At 44.5% G+C, this 17,857-nt stretch overlaps 3 protein-coding genes and 1 non-coding gene across 9 annotated transcripts in view; 3 read left to right on the top strand and 1 right to left on the bottom strand.

Moving 5' to 3' along the window:
• Positions 1-7,706, top strand: part of dpysl5a (dihydropyrimidinase like 5a) — a 14,103-nt gene extending 6,397 nt beyond the window's left edge. Inside the window, exons 4-13 of the mRNA XM_060051237.1 lie at positions 478-657; positions 830-898; positions 1,399-1,443; positions 1,656-1,731; positions 2,270-2,426; positions 2,597-2,738; positions 3,208-3,350; positions 4,086-4,293; positions 4,457-4,625; positions 5,031-7,706. Coding sequence (XP_059907220.1) covers positions 478-657; positions 830-898; positions 1,399-1,443; positions 1,656-1,731; positions 2,270-2,426; positions 2,597-2,738; positions 3,208-3,350; positions 4,086-4,293; positions 4,457-4,625; positions 5,031-5,116 — 1,275 coding nt within the window. The 3' untranslated portion in view covers positions 5,117-7,706. The remainder of the gene's footprint in view (positions 1-477; positions 658-829; positions 899-1,398; positions 1,444-1,655; positions 1,732-2,269; positions 2,427-2,596; positions 2,739-3,207; positions 3,351-4,085; positions 4,294-4,456; positions 4,626-5,030) is intronic.
• Positions 7,707-7,957: 251 nt separating this feature from the next.
• Positions 7,958-14,890, top strand: LOC132457181 (microtubule-associated protein RP/EB family member 3-like). Of its 4 annotated transcripts, none has more exons than XM_060051259.1 (7): positions 7,958-8,104; positions 9,421-9,548; positions 9,633-9,778; positions 10,155-10,350; positions 11,273-11,415; positions 12,138-12,290; positions 13,364-14,890. In XM_060051259.1, exons 2-7 carry the CDS (start codon positions 9,428-9,430, stop codon positions 13,430-13,432), a joined length of 828 nt encoding a protein of 275 aa, XP_059907242.1. In that variant the 5' UTR covers positions 7,958-8,104; positions 9,421-9,427; the 3' UTR covers positions 13,433-14,890. The 4 variants fall into 4 exon arrangements, with proteins under 4 accessions (XP_059907242.1, XP_059907245.1, XP_059907244.1 ...); XM_060051262.1 differs by having other exon boundaries at positions 7,960-8,104; positions 10,155-10,311; XM_060051261.1 differs by lacking the exon at positions 7,958-8,104 and adding an exon at positions 8,358-8,376.
• Positions 14,891-15,268: 378 nt separating this feature from the next.
• On the top strand, positions 15,269-15,341 carry trnaa-agc (transfer RNA alanine (anticodon AGC)). The gene has a single exon. It is a non-coding gene; the product is annotated as a tRNA-Ala (tRNA).
• Positions 15,342-16,012: 671 nt separating this feature from the next.
• LOC132457178 (uncharacterized) lies at positions 16,013-17,479 on the bottom strand. 3 transcript variants are annotated; one of them, XM_060051256.1, is made up of 3 exons: positions 17,197-17,477; positions 16,602-16,975; positions 16,013-16,507 (listed from the first exon to the last, which is right to left on the bottom strand). In XM_060051256.1, the coding sequence occupies exons 1-3, from the start codon at positions 17,429-17,431 to the stop codon at positions 16,406-16,408; spliced, it is 711 nt and encodes a 236-aa protein (XP_059907239.1). In that variant the 5' UTR covers positions 17,432-17,477; the 3' UTR covers positions 16,013-16,405. The 3 variants fall into 3 exon arrangements, with proteins under 3 accessions (XP_059907239.1, XP_059907237.1, XP_059907238.1); XM_060051254.1 differs by having other exon boundaries at positions 16,013-16,975; positions 17,197-17,479; XM_060051255.1 differs by having other exon boundaries at positions 16,013-16,975; positions 17,249-17,479.
• Positions 17,480-17,857: the final 378 nt, after the last annotated feature.

Here is a 17,857-nt window from a genome sequence, read left to right as displayed (position 1 = left end):
CCTAGCAGGCCACATAACAACAAAATTATTTGCTTCAAGTATAATTGTTTAAAAAGTCAACACAAATGATGTAAACAAAAGAAAAACATTAGCGATATCCATTACACATTAAAATACATATTTTTTTCGCAGTTGAGTCTTTGAACGTTGAACATGGTGATGTTTGAATTGTATGAATTTCTTAACACTTAACTAGAGTTACCACTTATGTAGAACGGTCTTCCTGAAACTAAAGTAAGCAAATTCTCGGTATGCAGTAATTGGTGGCTTTTTTATGTGGTCTGGGCATGTGCCCAAGAGGGCATAAACAGAATCACAAAGTATCTAGGATCCTCCTAGATGCTTGAAATCTTTCATGAATCCATCGAGTTCCTGCCCTGGACTCAAGCCACACGCCAATGTAACAGTTTAACACTTGGAACGCTATCTCAAACCATCCTTCATCAGCTCCTCCTCCTCCTCCTCCTCCTCCTCCAGGTGCAGGCTGAGATGGAGAAGCTGGTGAGGGAGCACGGGGTCAACTCCTTCCAGCTCTTCATGGCCTACAAGGACCAGTTCATGCTGCGGGACGGCGAGCTCTTCCAGGCCCTGCAGCACTGCAAGGACATCGGCGCCGTGGCCCGGGTCCACGCCGAGAACGGGGAGCTGGTGGCGGAGGTGAGGACCCGGCGGGGTTCCTCTCATGTCCCCGACTCAGGTGGCCCGATATTAGGATTATTTTAATCCTAGCAGCCAAAACCGAGAAGAAGGATTGACTGGGAAGTGAATCTAACAGAATAAGTCATCCATAAAGGGATCAATGTGACTTCTCTTCTCCTCTCTCCTCCAGGGCACTAAGGAGACTCTGGATCTGGGCATCACCGGCCCTGAGGGCATTGAGATCAGCAGGCCTGAAGAGGTGCTCCAACATGTGTACTCTGTGTTTAGCATGTCACCTCCGGGGCCGCGGCCACACAAATCTGGATTTATCTGGGCTTTCCATCCATTTTCTTTTTCAAAGACGCTCCACCAAGCGGATGACTCTGGAAACCCCGGCCTCGCGCTGGAGCCTTTGAAAATGCATAAAATGGAGGGTTTTGAATTTTTTTTGAACTTGTGACGATATGCAGTAATTGGCGGCTGGTTAAGTGGTCTGGCCATGTGCACAAGAGGGCATAAACAGAATCACAAAGTATTGCCTTCTTGTAGATGGGCAGCCCTCGGAAACCACGCCTTGAAACGCGCGTGTAGACAGAAAACTTGGAGCACGAAAAGAGGGGTTTTACAGGCCGCATAACAGACATTATTGTTTTATCACTTCCAGGTGGTGTCTTATTCACACTACAATCAAACTAGATTTGGGTTCTGCTCTTCATGCTGTGTGTATTGACCCACTGCCGTCATCTGTCTCCCTAACAGCTGGAGTCAGAAGCCACCCACAGGGCCATCACCATCGCAAATAGAGTGAGTGAGTCAGTGGCATCGCCACGGCAACCGCACAACCCCACCGTGTACAACACAGGGGTCTTGCGTGACTGAATGTGCTCCAGTGAAACCCCCCTTCCAGACATGAGTCCCTGAGATAAAGGGCAACATGAATAAAGTGGAGCTACATTGAGTTGACCATATCCAAATGTTTTCTGATGCTGTTTGTTTGTTTGTTCGGTGTGTCCCAGGTGCACTGCCCCATCTACCTGGTCAATGTCTCCAGCATGTCCGCCGGGGATGTTGTGGCAACAGCTAAGATGCAGGGTAAGGATTATTATACACCTCTGAGGTGTGCCATTCATGGACCTGGGTGTGTTGCCTGCTCTCACGCAAAGGTCTCTAATGATGGTAGTATTAAAACACCTCTTGATTCTGAAGGACAAGCAATCTTGTTACCTTTGGTTTACTGAGAGGTTAACCAAGATGAAATCTTTGATTTTTTATTATTTAAAGGGACATTTGGGGTGGAAACATTTTAAATGGATATGTGGGGCTTTAGGTTTCAATATCCCATGTATGTACTGTATATTTAGGCCTACAGTTCATTAGCTTACATAATAATTTTTGAATACAAGATAAAAATAAAACATATAGTCTACCTGTTGTCTAACGGCCCTATTTCATTTCTAGCTTTACAGGTGCTAGCTTCAGCAGCCCTAGCTTCAGCGGTAGTAGCTTGAGGCATGCTTGCTTTTGCGCTCTTAGCTTTAGCAGCTTTAGCATTAGCCATCATAGCTTTAACGTTAGAAGCTTGCTCCTAGCTTAGTGCTCCAAGCTTTCGAATGATACATTGTGACGGCAGGTAAGGTGGTCCACGGGGAGACCACTGTGGCCCACGCGGTGCTCAACGGCCTGCAGTACTACCACCAGGACTGGGCGCACGCTGCGGCGTACGTCACCGCGCCGCCCCTCCGCCTGGACCCCAACACACCCAACTACCTCATGAGCCTGCTCGGAAAGTAGGTCCCAGGATTCATGGGGTTGAGACAACAAAGTATACTTTTGTTTGTTGCTATTTGTTACTTTAAACTCACTAAACAGTCTTTGAGTATTTATTAAAGTATTAAATAAAAGCAATGACAGCAAGAGAAATGTCGACGCTAACCCGTGATAATGGCTGTTCCCACAGCGACACGCTGAATGTGGTGTCGTCAGACCACCGGCCGTTCACCATCAACCAGAAGGCCATGGGGAAGGACGACTTCACCAAGATCCCCCATGGGGTCCCGGGCATCCAGGACCGCATGAGCGTCCTCTGGGAGAGAGGAGTGGTGCGTAGCCCTCTGCAGACCCCTGGAGAAAACACTCAAAACATGTCATTAGCTTCAGGTTTCACCATGGGTTTAACATTAGAGAAGGTCTTATCGGTATTGTAAGTGCCTCAATGTGTGCTGAAATGGGCTGTTTTCTTCCTCATAATTTATTGGTAGTGATTGGCTGATGGGTCGAAAATGATCGGTTGGTAGCGAAGGTCACCTGACCAACTGATTTGACAAAGCAATTAAAGAGGGAAAGCTTGAGGACGTTAGATGATGTTGAACAACGTTGATGTTGGGAGGAACCACTCCCTTGAGTGTCACCTCCATATCCAATCTGTGAAGATATATTTAGAGGCCTCAATCAAAATGTTTCAGTAGTCCACTCTGTGCCCTCCTTCTGGCTAGTGGCACACATCATACACACAGCATCCTGTTCCCACCAAAATTAATATTATATTTGGTTAATCCAAAATGAATGTAGGTCGGAGGTAAACTGGACGAGAACCAGTTTGTGGCGGTCACCAGCTCCAACGCTGCCAAGATCTACAACCTCTACCCCCGGAAGGGGCGGATCGTCCCGGGGGCCGATGCCGACATCGTGGTCTGGGATCCGGAGGGCTCCAAGTATGAACCTCCCAACCATCTCTAGCTCCTCCTCCTAATGCTCTTACCCTCCTACCGGGGGGGGGGGGCAATGATCTGGGTTAAATCCCAGTGACTCCTCCCCTTTCTGGGATGGATCTGACCAGACAGCTTGTCACAGAAAAATATGTGAATATTGCTTGTTTGAATGGGAGGCGGCGCTGTAGTCTGGCGGTGAGGGGGTTTCACTCCTAGCTCCTAGAAAGGTTCAGGGTTCAAACCCAGCCCAAGAGAGGAACATATCAGAAATCTGTTATGGCATCACAGCAAATGCCTTCTTATGACGAATTTCCAATTCAACCCTTTGGTTCTGTATGTATCATTTGTGTGTGTATACAGTGTGTTACAATGTTACAATTAGTACGACACAATACATAGCAATACAACATTTACATTACACAACACACGTATATTTTACGGTTTTATCCAAAGCGACTTACATTCTGAACATTTGACAGAAGAAGGATAAACAATATATGGCTGTCGGTACAGATGTACATAGAACCAAGTGCCAAGCACTAACATTTGCTAGGTTGACCCATTCCCGTGTACAACAAAGATAGCTAGGATCAGATGCTACACAGCTAAGTAATTATTATTTATTTATTTTTCGAGCCAGCGCATACGACAAACAACGCAGTGTTCCCCCTCCCAACACAACACAACACAGGACAACACCGCACAAAACAACACATTAACCACGGCCCCTCTGCTCAGGACCATCACCGTGGAGACCCAGGTGCAGGGGGGAGACACCAACCTGTACGAAGGCCTGCGTTGCCATGGCGTCCCCATCGTCACAATCAGCCGCGGCCGTCTGGTGTACGAGAACGGCGTGTTCACGTGCGCCGAGGGCTCCGGGAAGTTCTACCCACTGCGCACCTTCCCGGACTTCCTGTACAAGAAGATGGTGCAGAGGGAGAAGGTAGCGGCCCGGGAGGCCTTCGTTATTAAAACATGAACGGGATGTCACACACACTGTGTGTGTGTGTTTTCTTGCTTGTGTTTTTGCTAATGCGTGTGTGCGTGTGTGTGTTTGTTTGTGTTTGTGTGCGCTCATGTGTGGTTGTGTGTGTTGGACCAATCAGTGCACGGCCCTGAAGCCGGTGGAGAGGGAGCCGTACACGGGGGAGGTGGTGGAGGTGGTGGTCCCAGGGAGGAGGGACTTTGGCTGCTCAGACCTGGACACCCCCACCCGGCCCTGCACCCGGCACGGCGGGGTCCGGGACCTCCACGGGTCCAGCTTCAGCTTCTCCGGTGAGACCTGTCTGTCGCTCTGCTCCCTGTCACGATGTCTGTCATCAGTCCATCAGTCTGTGTGAACGTCTGTCCGTTCACCTGTCTGCCAGTCCATCAGTGTACCTGTATGTCTCTGTGTGTGGCCCCTCGGGGTCTGGGGGGAACGTACAAACACCGAACGGTGTCCCAGCGTGGGTTTTTTCCCGTCACACGTCACCCCTCTGATTCCAGAAACCCGGCACGCTCTGTGTGACGCTCACTTTGCCCACTTTGTTTGTCGCTGTTTGAAAAAGCAAAGCCAGAATAAGTCTTCTTTACAGAAATATCATGGGATCTCTGTATACAAGGGGCCGGTCCCAGCAGGTTGCCATAGTAACAGTTGCTGGGGGTCCCTCCCTTCTCCTCCTTTTCTGGTGTTGCTAGGTGCCCAGATTGACGACAGCCTCCCCAAGAGGTCCTCCGCCCGTATCCTGGCGCCTCCGGGCGGCCGCTCTAGTGGGATCTGGTAACCGCGCACCAACGCACAGGAACAGGAGAACACCACCCCAGAGACGCACCACTTCCTCGTCCTTTCAAAATAAAAGCAACAATTCCTGGCAGGTTTCGTGGGGGGTGGGGGTGGGGGTGGGGTGGGGTGGGGGGGATCGGGGCATTAACAAGATTAAGGTTTGCATTTTGACTCGGGACGCCAGACTAACTTTTGTTTTCATTTGTACACTGAAACACTGACTATGCCATATAACCATGTCAGCAAAAAGTGGGGATTTTTTTGTTCTGCGCGGATTAAGAACAGAACCGTTTTGAGTGTGAACGTTAACCAAATGAATGCAGGTTCCCATGCCTGGAGTCGCCTGTATCTTATAACCCACTGATAGTTTTTTGGGGAACGGGAGCGGGCGGGGGGAATGATTGCTTTTGCACTTGTATCATGTACTTCTTAGCTGCCTTTTTAGAAAATAATTTGTAATGTGTTTAAATGGGAATTGTCGTTTGGGACTTCAGGAGTAAAAAAAGGGATTTTCGATTTTTGAATATTGTTATATGTTGTTATATGTTAATGTTATAATGTCACCACTGAAAATGAGACATGGAGTTTCTACAGACCAATTTAGTTTCAGTCGTATGTCAAATGCAAGACTGTTTATTTATTTATTGTTTCTTCTATTGTCTTCCGAAAGGTATTTTTTTCCAAGTCGGTTTGTTGCCCTTGAATGTGATCACACGTTATTTACGACAAACAGGGTGTGAGGTGTTTTGGAACGTGGTCGACACAGACAGGGCAGCGCTCTGATGTATGTTTACAACCTTCGTGGTATTCTCCAAACTCACAAACAAACAACAAAACCTCTGCTCGGTCTACTGTGTGTTATTGTAGCAAACCTTACTTCAACTGTCATTACAAGTCATGGGACACTCAACATTCCCTGTTACTTCACCTTTTATATTTTCCACCACAAAGAATCACACACACATACACACACAAAAATGCCTTTTCTCTCACGTGGGAACTCTCTGAGCAATGCAACAAATACTGTTAATAGCACCGTCTATAGCTACGGCTAAGATCACCTTCACCTTCTCCTGAAATGTTTATTTACCTCTGTTTCCTTATCGCCAGCGCTTTGTACAAAACTGTATTTGTCTGTTACTGACGTTCCAAAGCACAGGTTTTCCCCTTCTGACTGCACATACTCTCACACGCACACACCCACACACACACACCCACACACACACACACACACACACACACACACACACACAAACACACAAACACACATACTCTCACTCTCACACACACACGCACACACAAATTCACACAAACACACACACGCACACACAACCACTCAAGATTGTTTCCAGTAATGTTACTTGTGGGGACCTTGAGATGGACACCATTGTTTTAAACACTCAACTTCAAAGCAGATTTTCTGGGGACCTCGAAGTGGTCCTTAGGTTTAAAGCGACCTCGTTGGGACCTTCAAATGGACCCCATTCTGTCAAGCACTCCAACTTGAGAGCAGATTTTTGGCGACGTTGAAGCGGTCCCCAAAATAATTACTGTTTCATAATCTTAAGCACTCAGTTTTAAGAAGACCAAGTCATTGTTTATGGATGATGGCTGGATTGCACATAACACTAGAAGAAAAAAAAAAGCTATGCTTGATAAGCAACTCGGGAAAGAAAAGGCACTGATTCTCAGCTACTGTCTTTACATTGTTGGGGGGGGGGTTAAGTTACAGATTTATTGAATATTATGATACATGATGTTTTTTTATTATGATATTGTCAAAACGTCAGTGTTGGCTCCTGTTGGCTTTTCTGCATTCTTAAGCTGAATTTACACCTCTCTTGACCTCACGTTCGCAACGATTGGCGTCAGGATTCAGAAACAGGACGGGGACATCTGCAGAGTCGCCAGCGTTTACACTTCCAGGTCCCCTTAACGTGTACTTGAGGGTCTAGCATGAACCCCAAAAAAAAAACAGGGACCAGCGGGCAACTTATTCTATGGTCTTTTATTTGTTGACCCATGCAGTTGTAGCTATGAGTTTGCGACCAACATCTGCCGGTGGTCATAGCGATGTCCCGGTGAGTGTTATCGCATTGCTCTACTACACACTGAGTGATTAATAGTAGTTTGCTCATGGATGTGAATCATTAGGCTGTCAGTTCTTATATACAGAACGTCTTTGAGACCTTAAAAAATAAATAAAGTCTTTGCTAAAATGGGTATTCAAATATCTATATGTAATGTCAGCAACTCCTGCGACCCCATATTCATATCAGGGGACCCGAGTGGGGTCCCGACCCCAAGGTTGGGAACCACTGGGCTATAGCCTACACTAGGAGGTTTAAACGTGACATACTGTTAACCTCTAAACACAGTTTGGTCGATTTCTAAAGTTTAAAACAGCTTTTTATTACTAAGCTATTACAGGTTTTACTTTTACAATTCTGTTTGAGCATTCCATTCAATACTTTAATTTGTACACTGGTGCTGAACAAGTTGTATTATGTTACGTAATTATATTGTTTTATCGTTTGTCTGCAGCTCTCTGTCACATGAATAAGTGCAAATAAATCACAATGAAATCCCGAGTGAAACATCATGCCGTTGTTATTACATCATTTTTTAAACCTTCAAATTTTAGCCTTTATGTTGGCTACAAAAGTCTGCCCTCGCCTGCTCACACCTCTAACTTCTGTTGCCAAAATCTCCAACCGGAGACATCATGTGTCTCTGCAGCACCAATAGGCTGAACAGACCTATTTATAATGGGCCTTCAGCAGCATGGAGTCGGGCGCATGCGCGATAGCTGCGGGGGATTGTTGCAACCTCGTCTGCGCGACTGTTTTGGGGGCCGCCCCCTTCACCACTGCACCGCGCAGGACCTGATCACACACAGACACACACACACACACACATACATACACACACACACATACTCACACGCACACACACGGACTAGCAGCCAGCGTGATACCTGGAGCATAAAGTGAGTGATCAATGCAAGTGTTATTTTAATGGCGTGCGTGCCTCAAATTATGTTTTCCTACGCGTTAGTTCGTGCAGCTGTTGTGACAGCGGTATAGTAGTATTGTATGTATTCCCCTTCTGCCTGGGAGATTTCGCTTGCATTGACAGTCCTGAGGTATTCGGCGAGGCCTGCAGAGGGGGGCGCTTGGCAAGAGGGAGAGAGCGCATTTATTGTTCTCAGCTCTGCCAGGATCTGCTGCCCGCCGCTTTGCGTTCATTCCTCCTCAGATGGTTTGCGGTCATTCCTCATGAGATGTTTTGCGTTCATTCCTCCTCAGATGTGTTGTGCTCCACGTTTACGCCAGAAGGGCGATCAGGCCTACGCAGACATTTAAAAGGTCCGGTCCAATAGCAGGTTTTTCGAGCAGTTTTCTTCAGTTAACCATGAATATGCGCTAAGGGGTGCAGCTGGAGAGGTGGAGAAGTATAGGAGCCTGTGCTGAACTATGTTATTTGGATCTCATTCACCGGTATATTGTACAATATTCTGGTAGTTCGCTGGTTGTAATTCAATAATTGGGTTACAACAATGTGACTTTTAAATAAAATGTTGGGCGGTTATAGTCCGTCAGATGATATTGGCATGGCCTTACTGGAGAATTTGACTAAACTTATTGCTGGAAACTGTTTAAATTGTTATAATTGTGGCCTGGTTTTGCTGAATTGCTTGTGATTTTCTGCCTTGCAAATTGTATACTCGCTTTTAAAGTGTTTAAGGCCCATTCCAACACCCCAGTAAACGTTGAACGACGCGAGCAGCGGCGGCAGATGTGCAGCGTCGTTCACATGCGTTGGAAAACACACACTAATCTGAGGAGGATTACCATATCACCACTGCTGTGGAGATTAAACACCGAGCAAAGGGAGCCTAGTCTAGCCTCATTTACACACAGGGTCCACTCAGAGTGGGAGCAGTCAGCCAATGATAGGCCAGGGCGTATCATACATTTTAATTTGTTGTGTGTGGTGGTCTGTCCCACGTCATAACAAAACTATTTATTACATTATTACAAAACTACTATTACAGAAATGCAACAAAGAAGGTTGGACGCAATTACAGTACTGCGCTAATCAATATATCTCTTTGTTGTTAATGTTGTCCTTCTCATGTAGGGAATGGAATTAACGTTTATTTTTGTTTGGTTTCTCTGTCCTAAGCCTTAATATAAACGATTGAAGTGTGTCTCACATAATTCACAAAACACGTTTGCCTGCTGCGAATGTAATACAATATGAATCAGTTGTTCTGTTTGTTGTTAATGTCGTCCCTCGTAGGTAGGGAATGGCAGTCAATGTTTACGCCACGTCTGTGTCCATTGACAACCTCAGCAGACATGACATGCTGGCGTGGGTCAACGACTCCCTACTCCTCACGTACACTAAGATCGAACAGTTGTGTTCAGGTATGTTTTGTCCTGCATATTATAGTATAAAGACCATGCAACACTATAATGAAATGCTAACATGATTTATTTTGCTGTATCCAGGGGCAGCCTACTGCCAGTTCATGGACATGCTGTTCCCAGGTTGCGTGCTTCTAAAGAAGGTCAAATTTCAGGCCAAGCTGGAACATGAATTCATACACAACTTCAAGGTTCTCCAGGCGACATTCAAGAGGATGAGTGTCGACAAAGTCAGATTTATTTTCTTGCTGATATCACCAAGTATTGACTTTGTAGTGCTATACGATATTCTGTCATCTTTCGGTGGGAAATGATCATAGTTGCCATGCTCGGCTAAAATAGCCCAGTCATCTTCTAGCCTATTCCAAAGGAGTCATACCAGCCTTGTATTTAAATATACACACCAGTACACCCTGCTTCACCCGAATCCTCCTCGGCCCACTGTTAATGTCCACCCAACTCAACCACCATCACAAGTCCTTACACTATTATCTGGTGTAATTCATGACTGGCATGTTATCTATAGAAGCAGCCCCAACAGATGTATGTGTACAAGGAGTCCTCCGTGTCAAACCCTAACCCTGTGAGCCTCCTCCCATCCCGCAGATCATCCCCGTAGAGAAGCTTGTCAAAGGCAAGTTCCAGGACAACTTTGAGTTCGTCCAGTGGTTCAAGAAGTTCTTCGACGCCAACTATGACGGCAAGGAGTACGACCCGCTGCAGGCCAGACAAGGGCAGGAGATCTCAGCTCCCCCGAACCCAGGTGATCACTTTACCTACAGACCAAAGAGAACTCCAACAGGTAACCCCGTGATTTGACCCCTTTTTGCACGATCTTGCTGAGCTTTGGATGGCTCGAAGGCACTAAGGCAACCGAGAGTGGCGTGCGCACGATTCCCCACCCAATGACCTGCCTGTTTGTCTTAGTGGTGCAGTGGCTTAATGTCTTTGCCGTTGAGCCATCGGGCAACATTGGGAAGAGACTGAAGTTTTGTCAGTGCTTAGCTATTCTGATATTAAAGAGTAACTGGACAATCAAATGTATGTGAAGCAACAGCACCATCTGTGGGGAGATAGAGGTTACTGCAATGGCTATTTGTAGTTTATTTGATAGCCATGCTCCAACATTTAGTTGACAGTGATCATAGATGCTCTCAGCTGCACCGTGATTAATAAAGCAGGTTCCCAGTGTGTCCGCTGTGAGGCAACGCATTCCACAGACTTCCTGATTGTTGTACTGATGGTGTGCTAACATTCTAGATATTTCTTTGAAAAAGTTTTTTATTTTGTGCTTTGACTTCAGCTTTCTATTTTGAGCTCCAGTATATCATTAACAAGTCGCTAGTGTTGGTGTAATGACAAAGGAGAACAGGGTATTTTAACGTGTGTCCGCATGTTACATTTATTGTTTTCCTTGCACACGGGAAAACCGATCTCCTGCTGCTTCAGCGCTGATCAGTTTGGCTAAATACAAACTTAGCAAATTGATGATTCTAAATTGAGTTGACAATTGTTTCATGAATGAAATTCTCATTTGTATTCACGTGAGACATTTTGCCAATGTATGCAATACAATTATCACGATATAAGTAACAGAATGCTGCGCTTTTATATCCATAATGGATGTGCTACATCAGCTGCCTGAACTGCTACACAAGCTAATGTCACCATAGCATGAGTAACCTTCATTCAACTGCATCCTACCCTCTTTGGCTACTGACCAGGACCCCAGAGAACGTCTCCTACCATCCCCAAGAACATGCCCACCCTGCAGCGCGTCCAGCACACCGCACCGCCCATGAGGAAGAACCCTTCTCTGTCGAGAAACGGCGCCAGCGATGCCGAGATGCTCGAGCTCAATCAACAGGTAAGAGGTTCAAGTGTAAGAATGCATCATATAATATTCTACAACAGCAAACTAGTAGACTGTGATTGGTGGGGTGGCTCTCTGCCCCCCCCCCCCCCAGGTGTCGCTCATCACACTAGTTATGCTTCTGCAATTAGCCCCTTTGGTTGTGTGGGTTTCATGCCTTGAATGAGCAGCTATCTGACGTTCTGCCTGTTGCAGACTTGTGGCTGTTTTGAGTAGATTTGGTCTTTAGTCTACAGTTAACGCTTACATCTCTGTTCGAGTCTGCATTTGAGTCGTGTTCTGGTTGATGATTATCAAATGCTTTTTTTTTTTATCGTCTCGCAGTGAACCGAACCTATTCTCCTAAGGTTTCCCTGTGCATGAAATTATTACTTTTCATCACAGTTCTGAGTCACTCATGATAAGGGTGTCTAGGAGACTACGAGAAAATGTCAAGAAATCTTTTTGTGTCAACGTTTTTTCTGTTTCCATATCCTAGTTTTTCTTTTTCTTTCTCTTTTTTTTGGAAGGGAGTGCAGGATAATTTGCAAAAGATTATCAGACAACTGTTAACAAGGACCATGAAAACTATATTGAGAGAATCGTTTAAATATCCCATGATACTTGTTTGATTTTTGTTTAGGATTAGTTATTACAACAGTAACAACTATTCTTCCTGGGGATAAGGATTGGGTTTGGATAAGGTTGAGAATTGTATTGGATGTGTTTGTGTGCAGCTGATGGAGTTGAAGTTGACCGTGGATGGCCTTGAGAAGGAGAGAGACTTCTACTTCAGTAAACTACGGGACATCGAACTCATCTGCCAGGAGCACGAGAGCGAGACAAACACCACTCTGTCCAAGATCATCGACATTCTCTACGCAACAGAGGTAGGATACATATGATATATTATTATTACATATTATATATACTCATATACAAACACAGGTAGATTACAGTCTTATCCGTGCACGAATACACACCCATACACAAACATACTCAGGTACGATGCATTATTTGACTTATATACACACACACACACACACACACACACACACAAACCTGTATTAAACAAGTACAGTCTGTATACCCTTATTAAACAGGTATATGTAGCCTTGTCTTTAATCGTTTCTGTACAGTTTATGACAAACATTTCAATCACATTGGAGCTAACCTCCATTTTACTGTAGTAATATCTCCATTTTGTTTTGTAAGTGAGAATTCAGAAAAATATATTTTAACATTCTTTTTTTCTAACTGCCATTTGTTGAGCGTGCCTTTTCACTGACACCCTTAGGTTGGTCAAGGGTCAAAAGGGTCCAACTGAGAAGTCACCACATTATGATTGTGAATGTTCAAATCAAATAATGTTTACTTAAAGAACAGAGTTTCCTGTATTCTCATCAAGTAGAAGAATGCATAAGGGGATCCCTGCTCCCTTATGACCGGTATACCCCAGGCCCAAAGGTTAACGTAAGATAACACTAGGAACTGGTAGGGTGACTTGACAGTGCAAGGAATAGGAAACAAAGCTTAGATGATGAAGGGGAAACGACATTAGGGATTTATTCCATCACACATCATGCGTGGAGCGTAGCTGTTTTCAGCATTTCCTGAGACCTGTGCCACTGTATAAGAAGTCCTTGTTTTTAAAATTGCAATGGACTTCTCTTTGCAGAGCTCTTAGACAGACGCAGGGCGAACTCCAATCTGAGTCCTCGGATTATTGTGAGGCCTCGGATTATGTTGTATTTTTGTTGTATGTTTATTGTATGTTATTTTAGGTTTATTACTCAAATAAACTAGCCTAATTGTTATAAGTACGGATGACTCTTTAGTCTTTAACAGTTTAGACAGAAACGATTGACGTGGTCCAAATTCCCACAACAGGATCTGCTAGAAACTGGGAAGGGATCATAGATGGTGGCACTCTCTGACCTGTGTCTTCGTCTCTGTTGGTCAGGATGGTTTTGCCCCCCCAGAGGATGAGGAGCTGGACCCACAAGCTCACCTGGACCAGGACGAATACTGAATCCCCCCCCCCCCACACACGCACACGCACACACACACACACACACACGCACACACACACACACACACACACACACACACACACACACAAACATACACACGCACACGCATGCAGACACACACACACACAACCTGTCATACCCCTTCTTTTTTAGAAGTTCTCCTCCCTTGAGTTGACCTTACCATGAAGTAAATGTACACTGGATATCCTTTTGGATAAAACCTGTCCTTCACCCGTTTATCCGAAATGACTCAAGAGTAAGATTGACATTTCTGCAAAGGAAATGAAGATGTTTGAGTCAGCGCTTCCTTAACGGTACTATTCATTTATAATTTGCAGACTTACATCCCACTCGATCCCCCTCCTCCCCACAGTCACACCAGCCCCAGAATCAGTAGCTACAACGACATCAAGAACAAGACAAACATATCTCTGTGACGTTCGCATGAGCAACCATGAATAACGGGCCATGGCAAGGAATGCCATGGATGCTGTGATGGTATACAGTGCATTTAAACCTGTAAATGCAAACACATTTACCAGAGCACAATGTTGGCGTTGATCATGAACGCATTTTATCTGCCTTTTTATCTGAGCAGTTGTACTCTATTTGATTTTAATTCCGCTGCAAAGCACACAAAACCGCTGGAAAGACTACCTTTGCTCCACTAACATTTTTTGATCATTAATAGTTATTTAATGATGAATTCACGAAAGATTTTCCTTTTAATTTATCTTGTTTTTCAGTGAATGACTACCTATTGTAGCAACGTTTAGTGCACATCTAATGAACATACATGAAACATTGAAACCATTTGTGGTTTGACTATGATAATGTGTTTCAGTCAAAGTACCGCATTTGATTCCTTTATTTATTTTTCTATGGTGGATTCATGGCTGAAGGTACAACAAGCAGTAGCCTAAAGGCACTCGATCAATGAGCTCAGTATTTATTCTTGATCCGCAATATCTTTAGCATGAGATTGTTAGACATTGATTGTGAACGAGTTTACATATTTTGTACATTTAATTAGCTTGGAGATTTAGACGCTTATGTCCCACAATGCTGGATAGTTATTGTTGTATGTAACACTAGAAACCTGTTAAACACTTAAACACAAGGTAGACTGAATTAAGAATTAACTGACAAGAACACATGGCTGTATTGCAGACTGTGGCATGTCGATGCTACAAAACCAACTGTCTGTCTTCATTTATTTTGCCATATGAGTGGGCTTAAACTGACGTTTGAAAAGATTCAGTATTATGGGGTCTGTGACCAGTTCAGAATGATGCTGGTCGTCATTACCATCTAGCTCAACCGCCCTTACAAGCGCGCCTGCTGATCGACATTAAACCGACCAACATTTACCCCGTAACTTGCATTAATCTCTGTAAATGTTTCAAAATACTCATCTTTTGAGTTTTCAATAATTAAATAATTGTGAAATAACAAAAGTGTTGTGGAATTTTTGTGTAAATTTGCTTAGGCTTTGAACTGGTGTTCATATTTAGACCCATGCGTAATAAACATTATATATATATATATATATATATATAATATATGTATGTTTCTATTAGTTTCTATGCATGGATAAATGTACTTGTGTTCATTTCCCAAAGCGACCCTAGGGGGCAGCATTGGATAATATCTTTGCTGTCTGTCCCCGGTTTATTGGTTGTCTTGTAAAACAATTGAAAGGCGGTAGTTCTGTAAATCCTGTCCACTCCTAACCCTATCATCTAATAAATGTTTTCAAAATATATGAATGACAGTATTATATAGCATATAGCTTTCATAGAGTATTAAATCTTGAATCACTCGCAGTGCATGTCGGGGGATTAGCTCAGATGGTAGAGCGCTCGCTTAGCATGCGAGAAGTAGCGGGATCGATGCCCGCATCCTCCAGCTTTTACTTTTTTTCCAACCTACATTTCTTTCTGACAATATAACAAAAGGCTATTTGGTAACATTGTGAATTTTGCAAATACGTTCTTTAATTGAGAAAGGTATAATTGTTTTTTGTTCTTGGGTTTCCGGATTGGTTTGCTAAGGGTTGGGTTGTACGTACTAGTAGTAGTAACTAGGGTACCAGTGGGGGCAGTTTGTAGTCTTTTGCTGAAGGAAAAAAGTCCTTTGCTTGTTTTAGATTTTACTCGAGCCTTGCTTTCCTTTCCCCCCCAGATTTAGCAAATAAACGGTGTAGGCCTATAGTGTTGTTGGTACATGGCCGGCCAAACAACTAAGGTCCCCGTTTTTCATTTCAGCAGTCTGGTCACAATAGGGGTTACTAAAGGGTTCAAGCCTTTGGATTCCTATTGGGTTCAGTTTTTAGGGTTCGATTTCTGCCTCAAAAGTTTGGTTCCAATGGGTAAAACATTTCAAGGAAATTACCGTATTGGAGGTGGTGGGTTTTAGTGCATTCAATTCAATGTTCATTCACCAGTTATACTATAGTGCCTTAAATACACCCTATGAGGACTCTATTTAAGTCCTCATAAGTGCCACAATAATTTTCCATGCCGTGTGGCTGAGATATTCCTCAGCACACAAACACCTTCATATCAAGAGCTTCCATGCAAAGTATTTCATCTGTTTATTGGAGGAAAATTAAGCATAAGCCGCGAACGATATTATACAAATCAAAATGTATTGCTTTTTTTTCTCCCCATGGTTTAAGGTTCTAGAGTTCTTTCTTTTTTGAATGAATCATCAGTTTTAATACCTACATTAATAGTAATAGTGATAATGTTTTAATTTTCCACATGATCCAGTATCACCTTTTTGGGGTCCTTTATGCATTGAAAACAATGTTAAGTTGGCTACAAATTGTAATCAATCGACATGCATTTGCTCGGGCTGCCTGCCAAAGGAAAGCCAAATGTAAAAATGTGCCCGCTGATGACGAGACTGGTAGATGACCCGCTTCTTGTCACAGTCAGGGAGAGCTGTCCACAGCTGGATGACCTGGGTCACCTGCAGTTGAGTGAGGTAAGATGCCTCAGGGAGACCCAACAGGTAAGCAACGAGGTCCTGGACTTTGTCCCACCCAGCGACCCCATTCGGTCCAATGACTGCTCCATAATAAATGTATTGATTAGTAGTAATAGTAAATGGGAAATAAAATGTAATTGAGTTTAATTTGAAAAAGCCATTAATGTGTCTTACCTGAGCCTCGTCGGACAGATTGGTTTCACTGTCCAGTGCAGCCTGAGAGGTGTCAGGCAGTACTGAAGGGGCAGCGGCAGGTTGTTGTCCTCTATCACATGACCTGGACGGCAGATCATCAGGTGATGCAGGGGCCTGAGGCGGAGAAGCCTGAGGAATCTCCATCAGCGATGAGGGCAGTTGACGGGAGGGGTCATCCTCGTGGAGAACAGGAACTGTGATGTCCTCTGTGGTCTCTTCTTCAAATCCCTCATCTTGAATGTCATCATCATTGATCTCCTCCACCAGTCTGGCCTCCTCCACTGGGTTCTGGAGCACTGGAGTCAGTGCTTTGCCAGTCTGGCTGTACAAGTACTCCATTCCGAACAATTCACCTGCAAAAACAAAACAGAAAAAAGAGAGTATTCTTAATATTTTTAAGCAATATAGCACTCATGATCGTGGGGTCGGTGATGGATAATCCACCGATGTTGATACCTCTGGCCTAATGGATATAATATCTATTACATTAAAGGTTAATTTGATTAATGAATAGTCTTATTTAAGAACAAATTAAGTTTCTCTCTCTCATGTTGAATGAGGAATAATTTCTTGCCTGTGTACGCTCCCGGAGTGCGATAGCGCTCATCCCAGCATGTCCCTAGCACCTGTCGGCTGAGCTGGTCCACTGCCCCTCTCAAGAGTGCTGCCGTAAGAGCGGACGGAAGGTGATCCTTTCCCGGCGTCCTCCATCCGGTAATCATTCCAGCGCATCTGCCCTTCAAGAAGATACGCCTGGAAATGCGCATCACTGGCACTGGTTCCTGAAGGATATATAAACAAAGAAGCATTTGAAATGCTATGAATAATCTGTAACATAGAATTATGTTAAAAAATAATTGTCAATACAATCAGACATACTGTGACTCAATGACCCAATCAGTCTGGTGGTCTCCTCCACCCCTCCGGTCCTCCTCCTGCAGTGCCGTGCCAACTCCCTCCGCCTAATGCGAGTGGTCACCGCCTCCTCTGAGATGTGGCCAATCCTCTGTGCTGTCAGCTCACCCTCCTTGGCACGGCGAAGAGCAGCAACGTCCTCCGGATCCCACTCAAAAAGGTGCACAACGCAAAAATAGGAGTGTTGTGGAGAGGTGCATTGGGGTTGTGTAATCCAGATTCAGATGCATTGACCGCTCTGGTGGAGTGCTCCATTACACCCCTGAAAAGGGGTGTAAAATCATCACCTGTGCCTTCATCCTACATAACATCTGCATGAT

This window comes from Gadus macrocephalus, chromosome 5 (assembly GCF_031168955.1).
Source record: "Gadus macrocephalus chromosome 5, ASM3116895v1".
Lineage (NCBI taxonomy): Eukaryota > Metazoa > Chordata > Actinopteri > Gadiformes > Gadidae > Gadus > Gadus macrocephalus.
This window is presented reverse-complemented; position numbering and strand designations above follow the sequence as displayed.

Excerpts from the sequence above, each read along its gene's own strand:
- LOC132457181 (XM_060051259.1), top strand. The coding sequence starts at position 9,428 with ATGGCAGTCAATGTTTACGCCACGTCTGTGTCCATTGACAACCTCAGC. Across the intron at positions 9,549-9,632 it reads GATCGAACAGTTGTGTTCAG|GGGCAGCCTACTGCCAGTTC; the intron begins GTATGTTTTGTC and ends TGCTGTATCCAG. Across the intron at positions 10,351-11,272 it reads ACCAAAGAGAACTCCAACAG|GACCCCAGAGAACGTCTCCT; the intron begins GTAACCCCGTGA and ends GCTACTGACCAG.
- LOC132457178 (XM_060051254.1), bottom strand. The coding sequence starts at position 17,431 with ATGCTTCTTTGTTTATATATCCTTCAGGAACCAGTGCCAGTGATGCGC. Across the intron at positions 16,976-17,196 it reads CACTCCGGGAGCGTACACAG|GTGAATTGTTCGGAATGGAG; the intron begins GCAAGAAATTAT and ends TTGTTTTTGCAG.